Genomic DNA, 22340 nt, shown 5'->3' with positions numbered 1-22340 from the left:
TTTAAAGCATTGATGGAATAATCACTTTTTACTAATAGAATAACTCTTATAACATTGATCAAGTAGCCGGATGGCTGGCCACATGGTGTGGTCAACCACATAGTAAGTGTTTTATTATAACTCTACAACTATGATCCTCACTCTTATTTAAATTCACTCAGCTTCTCATATCTATAATTTAAATTCCCTAACAAACTCCACATACATTTTATTTTACAAATTCAACTCGAAATGCCTCCATATTACTTAATATCAGACTTAAAAAAAAAAAGAGATTAATTAAGACTACTTACATCATTTAAAGCAATTATCCCAAACTAAAATACTAATTTCCTTCTTGATAAGTGATAACACCCAAACTATGAACATATGTCAACAACACCCCCATTAAAAATTATGGTCCATACAACCCCAACCAATAACATCTCGATTCTCAATCGAATTGACCTGTGAGAACTTCTGGTCCGATATGACTCGCTTAAAAAACAATCAATATCCATCTCTTTTACCTTAACCTCATCAAGGTCAATTAGTCTGTCAGTTGGTCTTATTCTTTCAATCCCACAAAAGCCCAATCCAATCACCCACTTCCCAAGCCCATTATCATTTTCTCTCTCCTCCAAAACCTCCTTCTCCGGTCCCAGAAGCCCTAGTTCTGTCCACCGCTCCGCCGTTGACGGCGATCCTTCTTCTCCGTCGATCTGTTCATTCGATCGCTGAATGTGTAAGTTTTCGTCTAAACTTCAAACCCTAAATTTTTGAATGATTCATTGATAAGTTCTTAGATTATAATTTTTAGTCGTTAGTTTTATGATTAAAAACTGCCGAATTTTTCTCTCTTTTTTTTTAAATTTTTTATCTAGGGTTTGTTTTCCGATTTAGCTGAATGTTTTTTGTTGTTGATGATAATATGAGTATTTGAGCTCACCTCATTCTATTTGTTCTGCTTATGTATTTGAATTTTGGCGCCAATTTTATTTTTCATTCTTTTGATAATTTTGAGGTTTGTTTGTAAATTTCATCTAGTTTTAAGTTATAATATATTATGTAATGTTATGATTCTTCATGGTGTTGGTGGTATTAGTAAAATTTTGATTTTGATTTTGATGCCAATTTTCATCTGGAAAGTGCCCATAGTAGTAGCTGGGATAGTAAAACACATGAACCCTAAAAAAATTGGGGCTTCAATTATAGTAGTAGTAAAGGCTGAGATAGTAAAACTCATGCCCATAGTAGTAGTTTTGGCCTTTGGGGCCGAAGACCCGCCCTTCGTAAAGTGAAATGGCAACTGAGTTATGTTGGAGGGGTATATAACCGATGTAATAAACAAATATGCATGATGAAATAGTCTGATGATGAAGCTATGTTTACATTTATATGTTTAGTCATTCAGTGATAAACCAAACTAGTTTTAAGTTTATAACACATATGAAGTATAAAGCAATAAGAATTTGTCCTGTTGCTTTTTTATTTTATTTTATTTTATTTTTATTTTTTTTAAGAAGGAAATTGTTGTCTAGTACATTTTGATGGTGATTTAGTGTCAATTGCAAGTGTTAGAGGCCGAGGAGTTGATATTCTTGATAATATGGTAGGTATGGGAATAATAAGGAAGAGGCAAGGGGTAAAATTCATATTATGCAGTACGATTTAGTGTCTGACTTGGAAAACCATGTAATATATCGGCATCTACATGAGGTAGAGCTGTGAAAGGTAGAGGTATTAATAACTATGATAAACCACATGTTAATTTCTGAATTGATCCTAATTAAACTACTCACGTGGAGGTATTTCTCTTTTCCAAGAAGAGTACTTACCTCAATGCTGTTGCTGTTTTCTCTTATCTATCATTGTATATGACGTATGAATAAAAAAAAGAGAAGCTTTATTAGAGCCCTTGAAAGCATCTGACTGAATTTCACTCATTATCAAATAATTTTCTTCTGAGTTACCAATATAGAATATAAACAACTTCTAAGATCATTCAATTGTATGCAGGCCAGTGTTTCATGTTGGAGCTTGACTAGAAAGAAGGGAACTAAATTAATTGAGCATAATCTGTACAATGGATTTTTCTCCCTTCAAGCTAGATTTGGACGAGCTTTTAAAAGAGTTTTCTGAGGTACATCTTTTGTGGCCATATGACTAATGATTTCTACAATTCAGATTGATTAGACACTAATAGTCAATTTCTAGGCATTTATTTAGGAGGGAGGTGTTAGAATCTTTTGTCATATTGTCACTTTCCTTCTATTAGTATGTATGCTTTGGTTCTTGTTGGATTGATTTTCTTTCACGTGGTTGTGTTTATAGTCTTCCAGATTTTTGAAGGGGAATTACTGTCATAGCTTTGCTCTTGGCAATACTGCATTGTTTTTAATCTTGTATAGTTAAATGCAAATCTCTAAAAGCATGTTTTTTCTCTTGACAACTAATTAATTGAAATTTTTTCTTGCTTGTAGGGGGAGCTTAAAACTTTAGCAGACATGAAAAAATTATGGCTTGAACGGAAGTTTTCCTACATATTTGAGGCTCGGCCTTCAACCGGCTTGAACATATTTATGCAAGTCTTGTACAGCCATTCTATAAGTAAGTTACTTCTTTGATGCTTAATGATGCAATGACGTTCAGTTTGTTCCTAAGATGCATCTTGTATGTTTGATCAACATGATGAACTTTTCATCATTCTAAGAATGTATAGTTAGTTATTCCTCTAATATTATGAACTATAATTGAATGTCAATTATTGTATGTAGCTTATTTAGGGTGTATGCCAACATTTCTGTAAGATGTAACCAAAAGACTGAAAATGTAAAAGAACTGTAATATATTCTGCTTGCTTATACCAAGCATAAGGCCTTAGGAGAGTTCAATTGCATTTCAATTGTATTAGTACGTACCTAAATGGAACATACAAAAAGTATGCGATTTTACTCATGACTCATCACACAAACATACTGCTGTCAGTCTGTTTGCTAATTAAAAGAGTAGGTAATTTAGTTGAAGGCTTAATGGTTAGTGCTTTTTGATAACTGGATCTGTGGTTCCCACTATCCTTGTTCGGAATAATTATAGCAGACACAAGAATAGAACTCTCCAAGAGCCTTAATTTTCAGGGTTTACCATTGATATATAATATTTTCATTAACATATCTGCAGTATGACTTTGTCCTTAACAAATATTCGGGGAGCAGGGTTTATCTGTGAGACTGTGACCCATATTCATTTATTACGCATTTGTTGTAATTGACCAATTTTCTATTTTTTTTTTTCCTACTGAACACCTCTTTCAGTCTTTCCTATTCTTTATTTATTGTGAAATTTAGTTAACTATGAAGTCAGTTAGCTGGACAAATAAGCAAATGGCTGTGGAATTTATGATTGTTCCATTATAGTATGACCTTTTCTCTTTCCCTTAGTTGCATGCATTGTCAGTCCATTTATGTTTGTTTAAGAGTTTGCATAGATGTGATTATGGCTACAGAAGAAATATTGGTACCTGTGGTGCAATATTGCCACTTTTCTGCTGTACAATAGAAACATGCTGCACAGACTATTAAACAAACACCAAAAGAGGTTGTAGAGAAGACTACAAGCCAATAAATAGACCACTGGCTTGCTGTTTTATTGAGTACAGACCAAGTAAGGTCAAATGTACTGCACAAGAGCTGAAAGGAATGTAATGTTCCTAAATGACACATCTCAGTAGCTTTGAGGTTACATTTTCTTAAAGAAGAGTGCTTTTAATCTTCTAGCCAGCACTGAATGGAGTCTTGTGAATTTGTGATGGCTACTATTGATTTCCTTGAAAAACGACTTTCCTTACAATTTTTAGCTATTGATTGCACCGTTAACTTGATAAGACTAGCATTATCCGCAGAATTGATGTGCATTGCTTTAGTATCAACATTGGCTGGGTTCAAATCAAGAGAGTAATACGTGTATTTTTGTAGCTCACTAGATGAAGTGAATATTTAAATAGTTGAAAAGGGAAATATTAGAAACTCCTGTGGGCTAGATGTGGATAGATTGGCAGCACAAATAAGTTATTGAGTTAATCGTCTTCCAAACGGTTGTTATGCATTGATACACAGGATGTCCAATTAAAATTAAATGTCAAAATTTTGTTAGAGAAAATGGACGCAGATGTGAATTGTTAGCAGAGTGGAAAATCTGGAAATACATGAGGTACAGAAGCAACAATTGAATTGATATAATGTGATTCAACTGTAGAAAAGGATTGATGATCTGAAGGTTCAAATTTTGTTCCTCGGGACGCTTATAGGATCCAGTGAATTTGTATACATACTTATATTAATAATTTTATAATGGAGTCATATAAGAAGTAACGCCTGGTTTTGATACAGCTTTTCAACATTCCCTAACATGTAGTTTATTTTATTTAATTTTATTTTATTTTATTTTTTTATTTTGTGTGTGTGTGTGTGTGTGTGTTGTTTAAGTTGTTTGATGTTATGAGATTTCATATCAGATTATCGGAAAATCGGTTCAGAGTCAAGAGCAGGTTAAAAGTCTTCTAATTGTCCTCTAATTATCAGGTCTACAACCCTGATGGCTGATATTCTGTCCCTTTCGATGTTTTGAGTCTTGATAATTCACTGCCTTTTGACTGTTTGAAATTCAATTGTTTTTTTGTTTGACGAATTCTTTTGATCTTTATCTTTCCGTGATCATGTGTAGGTTACATGGTCTCCACTAATTCTTTGTCACTGAGATTGGGTGCCCTCTATGTCCTCTATTGTCTCTATGAGACACAGCCATTCAAGCCTCCATTCAAGATTTATCTATCTCTTGGTGAGTTATTGCTTTTTTTGTATGAGTATTTTAACTTCTGTTACTTCACTGTTGAGATTTAAATGAGATACAAAGTTAATCAAGTCACAGCTGAAGAAGTTACCTTTAATTGATTAACTTGCCTTTTCCCCTTTTCCCCTTTTTTTGTATGGGTCTGCATGCAGTCTAATATACTGGGAATATAGGACGTGCTAATTTTTTCTTTACTACACACTTAACCAGCAAATTGATAAAGTATAAGGTTTCTAGAAATCATAAAAGTTGGCCCGAATAACTGGTGTATTATGAAAACATCTTATTTTTCTTGTCCTATTAACGGTGGGCAAGTAGATTTTCTCATGTCTTATTTGATTGATTGGCATACATCCTTTCACTCTCCACCTTTTTTTGAGGCAAGTCATGTAAGTATGTAACTTCCTCTTGATGGACTTGACAGGAGAATTACGAAGATTAAAAGCTCTTGTTGTAAATGCGAAAGAAAATGGAATCAAAGTAGTATCTGTTTTGGTCAAAAGGATGCTAGAGAAGAATGTATTCTTGTTTGGCTTTGTCAACATAAATGATTATTCTGAGAACGAGAGGATAAAGGAGTTGGTAGATGTGCAGAATGCCTGCATAAAGAAGATGCATGAAAAGTATGCCCAACACTCATAAGTTAATATTTATAACTTTATCCAGCTGCTTAACTGACCTCATCTTGCTGCTTTTCCTTTTTGTAGATTGTTGGCTAATACGGAGATTGAGCGTTGTCTTCACCTGGACATGGTATGCTGCATACTTTTGTGATCCCAGGTTTCTTGTTGATTGTATTTTATAATTTACATAATGTCTTATGATATCATTGTCGTATAGATTGACGCCCAAGCATATTGATCACACACAGATAGAATCACATACACACTCACAGACATAGTCCACACAGAGACACACACACATGGCTGAATTTTACACTATCACTATGAAACCTAGATAAGTCTTAGACCTCCAAAGCGCCTTACCCTCTTTCTCAGTTTGTGATGCTGTCCACGTAATATATTCATATCTTTTTTTTATCTATAATTTTACTTGGTTTAGTAACAGCTTCAACCTTAAAAGTTGCGTATTTTGAGTCATTAATGAACCGCTTTGAGGTGGTTATTAGTTTTTTTTTTTTTTTTTTTTTTTTTTTGCGCGTACCTAAAAAAACTTGGATAGTTAATTTTATTTCTTCTTTAGGGTACGAACTTGTGTGAGCATAAAATACAAATATTGCTAAGATTGTAATCAAGTGTTCTGAGCAATTTTTTCTCTTCTTTCATTCTTCTTTCTGCTGTCTTTTGAACTTTCTTGTATAATTGTTTTGTGAATTATTAGTTAATGGAAAACGCATCTGTGGTACTCTTGAGTGTTTTTTCTTTTGAATTTATGAATGCAATTTTGCTGCTGATTGTTTCTTAATTACTCGAACTTCTGGAACAGGGCACGGAACTTGACCTTGAAGTGCTCAGGAAAATGTCCAAAGAATATGAAGGGACTAAAAATCTTGCTTTCAGAGGTATTCTATTCCATTACTTTGCTTGTCGCCTCGGTCGGGTTCATTATTCCAAAAAGTTATCTCATGTTCTGTGTGCCTTGACTTGAATATTTTCCCCTGTTTCGTCTTGATTTATTGAACCCCGTTACTGATAGGTCATTCATTAACCAAAGATGCAACCATGTATTGACACTATACAGTATACACTCATAGGAACCATGTCCTGTGTCTTAAATCTCTTAATTATTCTAATACTCTTGTATAAATGACACCTATAACCTTATTTGAATCTCATATTTCTGCAATGACAACTTGGCCCAGGTTTTTGGAGTATTTTTAGGTTAGCAGTCTTAGCCCCTTAAGCCAAGTATAAGATCAGTTTCTAGAGAAAATTAATTGTAAAGTTATTTTGAATTCGTGTTCTGAGTACAGTGGTGATTCTTGGTCCTCATAGTGGCTGATTTGGTATAATGATTTTTTTCTTGTATCTTTTGTAGAGGCTGGTAGGGTAGTCGATATAGAAAACATAAAACATATCGCAGATGATAGGCTGACAATTGGAGATGAAGTGCAAAAGATAAATGAGGAGTGGGGAAATCAAAAGGAAATGTTCACTCAGTTTATAGGAACAAACCAGCATTCTGTTGTAACTCATCATGAGAGAAGAGAGAGACAGCACGAGCAACCAATGCTACTTTCTGCTTCTGAACAGCAGCAAAGTGACGATGAGTTACAACACACTGGTTTCATGGAGCTTCTTATGGGAAATGAATCACCATTGGTCAATAATGGCGATATTCAACAAGCTCAAACTGAGCTACATTCGGTACCTAATGAAGAGCAAGATTATGATTTAGAGTATGCTAAGGATCTGGAAGATCAATTATTTAGTGATATGTTATAAATCTTATAATTAATTTTCGTATGGCAGTGGAAACATGTTAATATTTGTCCCATCTGATTTTTTTTAGGTCTAGATAATTTTACATTTTATGTACATCTTAGGTAAAATCTACACATCAATTTTAACATTTATGGGTACATATAACACTTACTAAACCTTTTATTCAAATGCTAATAAATGAATACTTGTATTGAAAATTATTTTCTTGCACTTGTGGTCATGATGTACACCATGAACCCAATTGACCAAAAAAATTACAGAAAATTTATTCTAGTGTTGGATTAACAATAGGTGGATTGCTGATTACTCCCTCCGTTTCTAAATGCTCCATACTTGCAATATCATCAAGATGATGATGATTTCAAGTTGATCATAGTTACTATGGTGAATAATTAGTAGTGTTTTTGAAGACTTATTTTGCTTCCCGCCTAAGTGCAGTGTCTTGCTGTGCCATTAAAGGACCTGAAATCCTGAATAGTCTATGTAATGGACACTTTTTATTTCTCAATCAAAAGCATGGATTGTGCAATACATTATCTTGAACTATGTAACATTCGAAAAAGAAGTAGGAATCTAATTAAGGGACGGAGGGAGTACAATAATAAAGATCTAAAGAGCGATTCGAATGATTTGTTACTATAGCCTAGAATATGGAAAGCCAGAAGGAACCTCAACCCAAAAAGATGCTCCTAAATTTGCCAACATTGGATCAATATAGTCCTCAATTTTTTGGGCAGAGCTCAAATCATAGACACCCATTTTTTTGTGCATTCCTAAATCACTAACATAGTATATGCAATTAGGCTTACAACAATGTGGAGATGCCTCCATTGAGAAACAAGAATTAGGACCCAAAAAAAGCGCTCTATTCCCCAAACTCTTCACTTCTTTAGTCTCTCCATTAACAACATCTACCTCCCAAACTCTGAACCTCGACATCGCTCCTTCATAGAAAAGCAGGACTTGTAACAACATCCCTGCTTATTCAACCAAGTACACATTGCTCCACCTACTAAATCTCTCTGACGTCCAAGCGCCTTTTGTAACCAAAGGTCGAATAACTTCATCGAACCCACTAGCCGCAACCATTCTCCCTTCACTATCGACAACATAGAACTCACCCTTGTAAAAGGCGATATCAGTCACATCTTGTACATAAGGAAGCTTCGTGACAACCCACTTATTCTCCTTGCTATTCCAAAACCCGGCAAGATGGTACATTGTCCAAGACTCCCTTAAAACAACAGCAAGCGTGAAATGAGAAGTGTTTGAATTTGGACAATCCGAAAGAGCAAAAATCGAGTCGTTGTAATCGTTGTAAAGATTGTATGCATCATCTTCCTTATATAAAAGCGAAGGAATTCTAATTCTTTCTTTAGTAAAAGGATGCACTAGAGATACATTTGCCTCTCTTTCACCGAAATAATAATCCAAGAAAATTAGCCACCCTCGTGAAGAATTCAAGTTTCGATTACAAATTTTTTCCTTAACAATAATATAACAGTCCTCGTCATCAATATCATCATTGTCACTATCAATGTCATCCTCCTCGCTATCATAACTACTATCACTGTCATCGTTGAGAGATGGCAAGTGCACGCGTCTAATGGAGCGGTTATAGAGCCGGAAAAGGCGAGCCTTGGAGGAGTATTCCAACAAGGGCTCAGGAGGGAGCATGAACCACGGAGTTTGGTGTGAAGCTGCATATCTAGAGGTGAGTATCATTGCGTTTCGCCAAGTGGTACAAACTAAACCAAAAGTTTCAAAATCTTGATGAGACTCAATGTGTTCCACTAATTTGATTGTCAATTCAAAAGGAAGATCTGCATAACTCTTCTCCATGTTTATGTTTATTACAACACTCAAACAATCAAATAAAGAGTATTGATAATAAGGATAAAACGGATTTTAAAGTATAATTTTTTTTTTGATGGAAGAAGATTGAGAAAATTTGATGATTATCATTGCTGGCAAGTATATAGGTTGTTACAGTAAGCATGATAATAGGAACATACTTCCTAAGATCTATACATGAATAACAATATCAAAAGATAAACATGAGAAACTAATCTGTTTTTTTTTTTTTTAATTATTATTATTTTTATTATTTTTTAAAAAAAAATTTAGGGTTTGTTTGATAATTTTTTGTTTTGTTTGATGAAATTTATTATGTTAATTTTGCTAATTAATGTTTCATAAATCGATTGAATTTGCTCATATACTATTTCTTGTGTTAATATGTTATGAATATGCTAAATTAATGTGTTTTTAGATAAATTTTACTTTGTTCCCGAAAAAAAAAAAGACCTATGATTGGGACTATAGTTCATCTTTTGAATCGTAGTTTTGGTCCAGTTCGACTTTTGGATGATCCGGATTTCGGAGGTACTTGTTGACATATTCTCTGTATCTGATATGTTTTAGAATTGTATACATTTGGATGAACATAATAAGGTGTTATAGTCATCATAATCATATCATTTGACTTATGATTACTCCTATCTTCAATTGGGGAAACATTATTGCTCATTTTAGCCGATTGATGCAAGCAAAACAATGTTGCTCATTTCAAGTTGAGCAAAATACATTTGCACATTTCAAATATGTTTGCTCATTTCTCATTTCGGGATTTATGTTATGTTAATAGATAGAGAAGGTACAAAAGGTACCCCATAAAACCCATTATTAAGGGTAATGAGTCACATGCATATTAAAAGTGACTCGGTTTGTGTTATTAGACTATGGTCACTTATTTTCCTTCCTCATTTACTTAATGTTGTAAATATTTTTGGTGTCCTTTTTAGCTCATTAAAGTTTATGTCAAAAACTATGTTCTCTATCTTCCATTCATTTTCTATCCTTAATTGATAAAGGAATAAAAAGGTTATATTTTTTATAATGTTAGAAGAAAAATACTTAGATTTATTTTCAAGCTGACAAGTTCATGTAAGAAAATTGTATGTACTTTGCTTAATTTTGTACTCTTTGTAAAGGTGGTAACTGGTAAGGCTTCTGAGTTCTGAAGGTAGTTCACTTAGCTTAATTCATATTTCTAATAATACATCAATTTGATTTATATATTAAGCATACATATATATATTTTTTTTTTTTTAAAACACTAAAAAAAAAAGTAACAAAAGAGTTTTATGCAATTATAAAGAAAACATATATTGCTAGTTGCTACAAAGATAAGATAAGTTTGTTTATTGTCTAGCATTGAACACAATTTTGTCACGATCTTTCCTTTGATATTGATTAGTTTCCATCACCATGGTACTTAAGTTTGAAATAATCAAGATTGTCTCCAACCTCTTCAAGTGATTTAGAGAAAAAGCTTTTGATAATTTCCTCTGTTGAGAATTTCCTATAAATAGATGGATTATCTTCTGATGTTAACTCCTTTATTGGACCATGTATCTTCTCAGATGAGAAAACACCACTAAAAAAGAATGCAACAGAAAGCCTTGGTCCAGCACTTTTCGCAATCACTCGATGACATGCACCTTTTATCATATCGTTGGTTATCATCTGTAAGATATAAGATAAAAATTAGATATAGTGTATCACTGCAATGTAAAGCTTGAAATTTACACATTAATCTAAGAACTAGAAAGTTTAAAAATTTAAATATATAAGGAAACGAAGAAAACCTGAAGTATGTTTCCAAAGTTAATAATCAAACCACCAGTAACAGGCTCAATATCAACCCATTTATTCTCATGAAGAACCTGAAGTCCACCAATACTGTCTTGTAAAAGTATTGTAATAAATGAAGTATCAACATGAGCATCAGTTCCCATGGTTAATTCTGGTTCCGGACATGCTAGGTAATAGTTGTTAGCTATTGACCAACTTTTTGTACCTTTTGCCATATTTCCAAGGCATTCGGATTCAAGTCCAAGACCTATTGATATTAACATAAGTATGCGATCACCAAGCTTGTGCATAGGGTTAATATACTCTAATATTACATCCCTGCAAAATGAATTTAATTTTCAAATGTACATACATATAATTTTAAAACCAACTAATTGAATTGTAGAGTACATAATTTATGTATATTTTTTGGTTTTTAAAACATTATTATTTTTCATATTTCATATTAATTTTTGAAAAAAAACAAAAAAACAAAAAAAAAAAAAAAAAAAAAAAAACAAACCCAAATGGAAAATTATTTTAAGTTCATTTATCTACGTGTCAAAAAAAAGTTAATTTATCTAACTTGCAGGATTATACCATTCGTTTTCCTAAATAACAAAAACAATTCCCAAAAATAAAAAAATATCACTGTTTCATTTAAGTCAACACATTTCATTCAAACACTTGCTAACACATAATTTCATAGGTTAAAATATTCAATCATCAATGAGCGAATTTTGTATATATATATATATATATATATATATATATATATATATATATATATATATATATATATATATATATATATATATTTGGAATTAGATTTTGTAAAAAAAAAAATATATTCAATCCCAAATAATTTTTTTTGACAAGAGAATTAGATTTTGAGACAAAGCAAAACCTCATAGAATAAACCATAAAAACAAATCAAAGTACTAGTAACTTATTTGGATAGTGCTTAGGACAAAGTCAAATTTATCAATTAAAAATTAACGAAGAAAATATATTTTAAAGTTACAAATTTAATAAATTTTAACACTACACAAGAGAAACACTTGGAGAATTTTTATTATTATAAAAAGTTTAAATTAGATAATAAATACACTTTACATACAATAATATAAAATAAAATAGGATCCAGTGATCCACAGGTCAAAGATAAACAAAAATCGGATCTCAAATATGGATTCGAATCTGTTGAGTCCAAAATTAAAATATTTAAATCTTATAAAATGATATAAACCCGACCACTTAATTGATACAAACCGAGTCTAAGGTCCATTGTCATCTCTACATATACTGATAAGTTGTTTAAAAACCAAACTCTGATAGTGAATTTGTGAGTTTTAATTTATGTAATAGACTATTTGATGTATGTAGGCTTAGATTTTAGGGAAAATTATATTCCCTTTGCCACCAATTTAAAGCCTCATTTGTCTTTTGCAAAAATTTTCAGAAGGAGAATGAAAAAAATTGTTGTGGTTGGTTGTTTAACGATTTGAGTAAGAAAATTAATAAATAAATAAACCTAGAAAGCTAAGGTTTGGTTGATGAAATGTAAATTAAAAAAAATATTAAAAAAAAAACTAGTGAGTTTGGTTGCTCAAAAGTGAATAAAACATAACGGTAAAATGAGATTTTTATTTAGAAAAAAAAATTTATTAGTAAAATGAGACTATTATTAAGTACAAAAGGAGTATATATATATTTCATGTATGATTAACATCAATTAATTGATTTGGAAAATAAATAAATTAAAGTCAACATTATGTGAGACAAATACAAACTTACTTGCATATAGGAGGCAACTCTTTAGGATCGACTTCACCGCCTGTATGTCGGGCATTAACATAAAAAGTGTCTCTCCAACATGCAGCCTTTGACTTATACAAGTCGTGGTTGCTAAAAAAGTACACAGACTTTGATTGAAAATCGCGAGTGTAAAACTTTTTCTTCATTTCAGCATCTTGCTCATGAAACATTCGACATCGATCAATCATCTTCTCTAATAATTCTTCAGGAACACCATGATTAATCACTTGAAAAAATCCCCATTCTTTAGATGCCACAATTATTTCCTTGGCAATTTCTGCAGTTCGATCATTATTTTCATCACTGAGAGAAGCAAAGTCTATTATTGGCACACTTTTATTTTTGGAAGATGTGCCAAAATCTTTTAGACGATCCTCAAGTGGCCTAATGAACATGTTAGGAATTTTTTTGATTCCTGCATCTACAAGCCCTTTTACCCCAAGTTTTCCTTCATCGAACGCCTTAAGTTCACCGATTCGATCATAGCTACTTTGTGTTTCATTAATTGCATTTTGGGTGTCCATTGGATCTATAAATATTTTTGAACCAAGGATGAAATAGCTTGAAAATGATTTTTTTTTTCTTTGGTTTAGAGTATTTTAGGATTGATGAAAGTTATAAGAAGACTTATGCACTATATATATAAATAATATTGGTAGATCAGATTCATGAGGAAATCATGACCTAATCAGCTTGCTTATCCATGTGAATCTCAGTAATTGGAAATAATCAGCATATAGCTAGTGCATATGAGGCATGAGGTCATTGCTCTATCATATGAGATAGCTTATTAGCCCATGTGAATCTCATTAATTGGAAATAATCAACAGATTGCCAGTGCATAAGATACATGAGGCATTATTGCTCTATCATGTGAGATATTTGACTAGCCCATATCAATCTCATTAATTGGAAAGAATCAACATATAGTTAGTGCATAAAAAGCATAAGGCATTATTGGTGTATCATGTGAGAGAATATTAGACAAATAAAGTAATACTACCTCCGTTTCATAACAATTGACACATTTAAACTTGGCACAGATTCTCATGCATGATTTTGACTACTATTATACTCCGTATATAATTAAACATGAATAAAAATTATCCAAAAAAAAAAGTTGATATTGTTTAACTCGGCATTAATATTTATTTAAATATTGTATAATAATAATTGATTATCATACATTACCCAAAATCTATAGTTATAATTACTAATAAGTATAAATAGTCAAGTTGTGTCAATTACTAAAAAAAAAAAAAAAAAAAAAAAAACTCCAGACTCATTTAACCTGAGCACGTATGCAGATGCAAATTTTTGATCAATTTTATCTTTAACTGTTAATAAGTATAAATTCTAACAATTGAAAATTAATAATCTATTCATTGAGACGATTACAACAAGTACCCACTCGACTATATTTTAAAGTAGAAATGGAGCAAGTATTTATAAACGGAAAGAGTACTATAATGCTTTTGCGTATATATCACACCACTTTTGCTTCATTCATTTTCCCACAAAAAGAATTATTTGTTTTAAATTTATTTATCTAGTGCTCCCTCCATTTTAAAATAAGTTATGTATGTGTCAATTGCACAATCTTAAAGGATGTCTAAATTACTACCTCGCTTCTTTTTTTTTCAACGAGGAAATTTTTTATATCTCACAAATATTACCCTTTATTTGAAATAATAGGGGTAGATAGTAAGGAAATATTAGAATTAGGCACAATTTATATACCCATATATCTCATGTAGTCATATTCTCATTAACTTAAGATTATAAACCAATAATTGAATGCCATCTATTAATTATGTTTTTCACATTAACAAAGACACAATATTTGGAACCAAATATTTTTGTAATTTTGTAATCTAAAATGTAAATAATTAAATTAAAAAGGTAAAAGATGAGATTTTAATTGAACAAATTGAGGTTTTATTAATTTAACAAATATTTGTTCAACCATTAGGTGATTTCTCTACATCACCAAGAGCTTTATATCTCAGGAACAAACTTAATTAAAACTTGTACTCCTTATCTTGATAGAAATAAGGCAAAGATCGTGCACTAATTGTAGTAATCGACATGCTAGTCTATGTGATAATTCAAATTAATTAGAAGTAATCAAATTAAATGATAGATTAAAATTTCTATATCACATAATAAAATATAATGAAATTCAGTTAATAAAAAACCTTTGCCTATGAAAATTGAATTAAAACTCATAGCTATAGCTATCTTGGTAGAATATATGCATGAAGAATTAATTATAAATTATTAAATCAAAGAAAAACAAACTAGCAATTCGAGACATCGCCCGAACCACACTAGTTATCAAATTAATTGGTAGGTAAACACAAGAAACTTGAGGTCATTGCTCCCTCTATCATGTAATAATTTGTAAAGAAAATCATGTGATAAATGACTCAACATTATCTAACCAACAAACTAACATTTTTTTAATCATCACACAATTCTCACTTAATTTGATCACGATATATAATAATTATTAATTCCACTCAGATGTTACACTATTTCTTATTGCTTCCACTCAGATGTCACACTTCTTATTGATTCCACTCAGATGTCACACTTCTTGTGCACCAATACTTTAATTCACAAACACAAATGCATAAGTTGAATTTGCACATGAAAAACTAAGGTCATATTTTGCAATTTCCTTCTCTAGACTACGATAATAATTGTCTTGTAACAAGACACATTTACGTAATAATTCAAATCTTATATTTTAAAGAAAGCACTATATAATAATTTTTGTAAATATTTTTAAGATTAAAATTTATGTGTGTTATTTAGCTTAAAATAATTTACTTATACATGATTTCATTATTGGAGGGAATCCCTTATAAATGTTCTATATTTTTCATTATACAATGTATGTATATCGATAATAATTGTGGGTAGTTGTAAGATTTTGAACAAGCATTTACATACACAACAAGAAAACAGGTGAATACGGACGGCTTGAATTTGTTAGTAAATGTGGGAAAAACTCATTAGTAAAGGTGTTACTAACGGGTAGAATAGGTCTTTATGTGGGAACCCTATTATATACGAGAATAAATCACAATCATTGAATACAACACAATCCACACACTAAGATAACTCTAAAATATAATAATGGCAAAAATGTTTTTAATTCAATCAAACAAACCCCCTCTACCTAAAAAAAAAACCACATCATGCATACTATTGTGTCTCTCCCTAGAAAATAATTAGGTGGTGTGTGCTCGTGTCAAAAGAATAGAAGGATAAAAAAAATGCAGAAACAACAACGAACTCTAGACACGCGGATTCCTTAAAGTTCTCATTTACTAAACCAACTGAGCTATGAAGCAAAGACTTAAAACAAATGAAAAATTAATTGTTATACTGAATCAAGGGGGTGGCCATGACCTACCCCAACCCCCCTATTCCGCCCCTGCTTATCAATCAAGCTCGATTAGGTTGAAATAAAGGTGGGCATCGTGCCGTGCCGGGCCGTCCTGGGCTGTGCTGGGGGCTCGTGCCAAGCCGGCTTCGCAGCGGGTCGTGTCGTGTCGTGCCAAATTTTGGCACACCCCAGCCCACGGCAAGGCCCGAGTGCCATGCCGGGCTGCGGGCCAATCGTAATTTTTTTTTATTTTTATTTTTAATAATACTAGATGTAAGCCCGTGCGATGCACGGTTTTTAAATATTTCATTTTGTATATATTTTTTGTAATTTCTTAATATTTTTTTGTTTTTATTTTCTATTCTATTATTTTAACATTAATTTAAGGTAAAATATTTTGTTAAGTTTTAAATTATTCTTATTCAAATTTAACGTATATAGAACTTGAATTTATAAATTGAAATAAATATTATCTCATTCATCAGATAGTTAGATAAAATCATTAAATCAAAATATATTTTTTAATTTCTAATTATTTGTTAAAATAATATAAATCCTAATGTAAAAGATAATATAAAAGATAATTTTTGTTTTTTTTTTAATAATTTAAATCTTAAATTACTATTTTTTGTTTTCAATTCTCAAATTTCATTTGTTAATTTTTTCTTAAATGGCGACTGAAAATTAAAATTCTAAATTAATATATAAATCTAATTTTTCATTGGTCGAAATATTACTTTTGCTTATGTGGCGTGCGATGCACGAATTTTTATATACATTTTGTATATATATATTTTTTTTGGTGATCTCTGAATTTTTTCTTGCATTATAAGTTTTAAAATGTTGTATGAAAGTATCATATCATCAGATATTTATATAAAACCATTAACATCAAATGATAATTTATATTTTTTAAATATCAAAATATAATTTTTAATTTTTTAAATAATATAAATCCTAATATCTAAAGATAATTTTTAGTTTTGTAACAAATAAAAATGATAAAATTTAGTGTTCTTAAATAATTAAAATCCTAATAAATTACTATTTTTCGTTTTTACCTACGTGGAAAAAATTTAAAATTTCATTCATCACTTTTGTTTAGGTGGCGAGTGATTTTTTTAATTCTAAAATAAAATAGAAATCTAATTTTTAATTGGTCGAAAATATACCTTTTCTTATGTAGCGCTCTCAATGCTCTCCAAAAATGCCTATTTTATTTATATACTAGATGTAAGCCCGTGCGATGCACGGTTTTTAAATATTTAATTTTGTGTATTTTTTTTGTAATTTCTTAATATTTTTTTTGTTTTTATTTTTTATTATATTATTTTAACATTAATTTAAGGTAAAATATTTTGTTAATTTTTAAATTATTCTTATTCAAATTTTACGTATATAGAACTTGATTTTATAAATTGAAATAAATATTATCTCATTCATCGGATAGTTAGATAAAATCATTAAATCAAACATATTTTTTAATTTCTAATTATTTGTTAAAATAATATAAATCCTAATGTAAAAGATAATATAAAAGATAATTTTTGTTTTTTTTCATAATTTAAATCTTAAATTACTATTTTTTGTTTTTAATTCTCAAATTTCATTTGTTAATTTTTTCTTAAATGGCGACTGAATATTAAAATTCTAAATTAATATATAAATCTAATTTTTTATTGGTCGAAATATTACTTTTGCTTATGTGGCGTGCGATGCACGAATTTTCATAAACATTTTTTATATAAATATATTTTTGGTGATCTCTTAATTTTTTTCTTGCATTATAAGTTTTAAAATATTGTATGAAAGTATCATATCATCAGATATTTACATAAAACCATTAACATCAAGTGATAATTTATATTTTTTAAATATCAAAATATAATTTTTAGTTTTTTAAATAATATAAATCCTAATATCTAAAGAAAGTTTTTAGTTTTGTATCAAATAAAAATGATAAAATTTAGTGTTCTTAAATAATTAAAATCCTAATAAATTACTATTCGTCGTTTTTACCTACGTGGCAAAAATTTAAAATTTCATTCGTCGCTTTTGTTTAGGTGGCGAGTGATTTTTTTAATTCTAAAATAAAATAGAAATCTAATTTTTAATTGGTCGAAAATATAACTTTTCTTATGTGGCGCTCTCAAAGCTCTCCAAAAATGCCTACTTTATTTATATATATTAGATATTAGATTTTTATGTTAATGTTAATATATTATTTTTGAACAACTTTAATTTAATTAAGTTTATATAAATAAACTTATTTATTTAGGGCTTGTTTGGTATCATTTTTGGTTTTCAGTTTCCTATTTTTTTTGAAAACTAAAAACTAAAAACCAAAAACAGGAAACAAGAAAAACGTGTTTCTACTTTTCTGTTGTCAGTTTTCAAAATTATCATGATTTTAAGCAGTCTAAATATTTTTTGATTCATTATGTGACATATATAATATACTTTTAAAAAACAAAAAACCAAAAAACAGAAAACCACAGTGATGCCAAACGAACCCTTATTAATTAATTTAGTTTATTTAATTAAATAAGTTTATATAAATAAATAAACTTAATTAAATAAGTTTTAATATAATTGAACATGGGTCGTGCCGGCGTGCCGCCCGCCGTGCCTGTGCCGTGCCCGTGCTGGATTTCATTTTTTGTTCACGGCACGGCCCACAAGTGGGCCGCCATGCCGGAGTCGTGTCGGGCTCGTGCCGCCTGCGTACCAACACGGCCCGTGCCCATCTTTAGGTTGAAGCTTAAAAGATACACACTTTCTCTCTCAAATAACTAAATTAAGAATCCAACAACCAAAATTGGGTCGGGCTTATGTTGATCAAGTCTAACACAAACAAGTCTATTAACCTAATACTCCAAAAAAAAAAAAAAAAAAAGATAGGTGGATAATGCAGAAGGCCAAAGTATGTTAGGTAGGTAAATAAAGATCGAGGGAGTATACTATTAATTTTTAAACAGAGGTTTTTAATGGTTATTTATTGTTTATAGAGTATTATTATTTTTTAGTGCGAATGAGCCACAAAAGGCATAAATAATTACTAATTAGCTTGACTAACCAAATACTCCCTTTGTTCTTGAAAATTTGATTCATTTTACATTTATATGGTCTTTAATAAACATCTTTGACTATAAGTGAAATTATAAAAAGATGATATTTGGGAAATCCAATATATAAAAAAATATGGTCAAAATTATTTAATTTTAACCACATGAATAATAAGTGGATCAAATTTTTAAAACGAAGGTATTATAAATTTTCAATGAGATCGTCTTACCACAGCAGATCAGATAGTCATAGCCATTGTGCTGACTTAAAGCGTGAGACTAATACACAGATCAAAATTAAAAAGCCCAATATATGGCCCAAAATATAAATGTAGCATTCGGCCCAATTAAAATATGGAGAAACAAGCTTTAAATAAAATGAACCTACAAGAAATATTTGTCACATATCTTAGATACCAGCTTTCAATTTTTTTCATTAGTCATAACTCACAAAAATCACTACAAACCTTGTATACCACTTCACCATTAATTAGATGATTAACCCTACCTTATGAGGGCCACCTAATGTAATTTTCTAATCTTTTCTTATAATGAATGATCCATCCATTTACTCACTTGCTCAATGTACTTCATTAAATCAATTCTTTTAAGGTGTGTGCGGCCTTATTATTTCCACTTATAACTAAGTGAATAAGGTGTGTTCTATTCACCTGATTTTTACTTATCTAAAATTATTAAAACTTATTTTAGTTGTAATTTGAACTTAGGTAAACCTTATCAGAACTTATTTTTCTTGAACCAATCGAACTTATCTGAATTGAAATAAGTGAAAATAAGGTGAACATAACAGACTCTTAAGCTTTGATAAGTTCAAATACGTTACAAAAAACAAATTTAGATAAGTTATGATGATGGTTAATAAGGATACCCAAATTCTTGTAAAATGACCAAAATATTTTCTACTCCCTCCGTTTCTTATTTCTTGTAACATTTGCCATTTTAGGGTGGTTCACATTTCTTGCAACAAACTTATTTTTTTCCTTATTTGGAAACTTTTTTCTGTCAAAATAACTAATATACCTTTACTTAAAATGTTTAAACACATAATGCTACACATAATTACAATCCATTATAACCTTAATCTAAATTAATTATCTATGAAATCACCCCCAAATAATCAAACCCATTATCTTTCACTCTCCTCCTTCATCTATCATTTCATCATCTTCATCTATCATAATCAAATCCCAAACCACCCTTTTAGTGGATTTTTGGTTGTTGGTGAGTTAGGTGGTTCGCCAGTTATTTTGGTAGTGTCGTGGGTAATTTTGCTAGCTCGTCGATAGGTTTTTGTGGTTTTGGTGGTAAAGGTGGGTTTTGTGGTTTCACAGGAGTGGAGGAGAGTCGTAAGGTTGGTGGCGTGGGTCTGGTGGTTTCGTGGGTCTTGAACTGGTCGTTTTTGGTGGTGTTGATGGGTCTAGATATGGTAGTGTTGGTGGTTCGCAGGGGTGGAGGAGGGGTTTTGGTGGGTTCGTGGGTTTGGTGTGGTGGGTCTGGGTGGTGGTTGTGGGTTGCGTGGGTTCTAGATCTGGGTGGTTTTAGGTAGAAGTGGTTTCGTTTGGTGATTTTGGGTGGTTTTGGGTGATTTCGGGTGGTTTTGGGTGGTTTCGAGTGGTTTTGCTGGTGGTTCTAGGTGGTAGCTTTTTGTTGCTGGTGGTTTTGGGTGGTGTACCCATTCATCGGTGGTGGTGCTAAACTTTTAGTTGTTTAATTAATTATTCACCCTCCCTCCTTAATTACATTATTTACATGCCCTTACTTTCTAATAATTGTGCTTAAAAACTTTTGACTTGGGAACTGTGCAACCCCCTTTGTTGCAAGAAATAAGAAACGGATGGAGTAATAAAGGTCTGTAAGTTCTATAAATTTAGGTAAGAGATAAATTCAAATAAGTAAATATTAGGTGATTATAACACACCTTTAGATTATGCACTCAATACATACATAAGATTGATAAGTCGAAGAGAGTAGGTATAAATGTATACCTCTATGAAGGAATATGATCGACGTTTTAGTCAAGTCGTCAAGATGTAATAATTGACAACGTAATCTTAAATATCACAAGTCAAAAAACTTATGAAATGTGGCACTTAAAATAGTAACTTTATCACCGTAAACTACTGCAACCTCCAGAAGTTTCTAATTCATTTTCCTCATTTGCATTGCTGTTACATACATTACAACTTGCATATAAATGATTCAATCTTTGTAATTTAATTTATATAAGGTACGTACCAAAGTTTATGTAAGTAAATAATATTGTTGTGTTTATTGAACTCAATAATAAGATTACCAGCTCAACTGCCAAAATTATGTTGTTAGCATTAGATGCTCTTTACAGAAAGATTTATCTGTAAATTATTTTTATTATTGTTTAATTAATTTGATAATACATGTAGCTTTAATACTCTAATACCATGTGCAATGCACCAAAGTCTGCGCCGCTATACACATAAAGTTACATGTTCTTAATTTATAAGTAAATTAGTTGCTAGATAAAGTCAACATATATTAATCAAAACTCTTATTACAAGTTTACAACAACATTAGAGAAAATAAAGATAGATAAGATTATCCATTTCTAGTAGCATTGCTTAGCTTGCACACACATACAAAGTCTTTTTAAGCTCGTTACAGTAACACCACGTGATAATATTATAGTGAGTTGAAACATTTAAATACTTACTAATAGTGGTAGTCGTTACAGCAACACCACATGATAATATTATCATGAGATGAGACTTAAAGTATTTACTAATATACTGGTAGTCGTTGCCACGTTGGAATGTGAATGTGATGAGGTGGGCCGGGTGTTCGGACGTGGGTCCCGATGATCGGAATTGTTGATTGGCATGCAAGTTGTGAAAGGAGCATAAGTATTGTAATGAAGTAGTAATAATTTGAAGGTGTATGGGACCAAAAACGAACTAGGTGACAACTTGAAATATTCTACAAACTGGTTGAAAACAATCTGCATAACGATGAAATAAAGTATAGTATGAGAAGTATGGGAAATCTGAAGGGATGCAGTAACATGAAAACCTTCTATGATAGATGATTGGTTTCTGACACCATTTATATGAATAAGGATAATGTTCTATTCATATATGCTAAAGAAAAACCTAAAATAAGCAAAAATATCTAACAAGAAAGTGAAAAAGAAATTAATTT

At 30.9% G+C, this 22340-nt stretch overlaps 2 protein-coding genes across 2 annotated transcripts; one reads left to right on the top strand and one right to left on the bottom strand.

Annotated features, from left to right (window-relative positions):
- The first annotated feature begins 41 nt into the window (after positions 1–41).
- LOC110728058 lies at positions 42–7414 on the top strand. The gene is made up of 8 exons (XM_021907673.1): positions 42–724; positions 1999–2122; positions 2463–2589; positions 4702–4815; positions 5252–5450; positions 5535–5580; positions 6274–6349; positions 6826–7414. The coding sequence occupies exons 2-8, from the start codon at positions 2066–2068 to the stop codon at positions 7230–7232; spliced, it is 1026 nt and encodes a 341-aa protein (XP_021763365.1). The 5' UTR covers positions 42–724; positions 1999–2065; the 3' UTR covers positions 7233–7414.
- Positions 7415–10348: 2934 nt separating this feature from the next.
- Positions 10349–13420, bottom strand: LOC110728057 (1-aminocyclopropane-1-carboxylate oxidase homolog 1-like). Its single transcript, XM_021907672.1, has 3 exons — positions 12666–13420; positions 10883–11207; positions 10349–10760 (listed from the first exon to the last, which is right to left on the bottom strand). The coding sequence occupies exons 1-3, from the start codon at positions 13208–13210 to the stop codon at positions 10488–10490; spliced, it is 1143 nt and encodes a 380-aa protein (XP_021763364.1). The 5' UTR covers positions 13211–13420; the 3' UTR covers positions 10349–10487.
- Between the last annotated feature and the right edge of the window lie 8920 nt (positions 13421–22340).

This window comes from Chenopodium quinoa, unplaced genomic scaffold (assembly GCF_001683475.1).
Source record: "Chenopodium quinoa cultivar QQ74 unplaced genomic scaffold, ASM168347v1, whole genome shotgun sequence".
NCBI lineage: Eukaryota > Viridiplantae > Streptophyta > Magnoliopsida > Caryophyllales > Amaranthaceae > Chenopodium > Chenopodium quinoa.
This window is presented reverse-complemented; position numbering and strand designations above follow the sequence as displayed.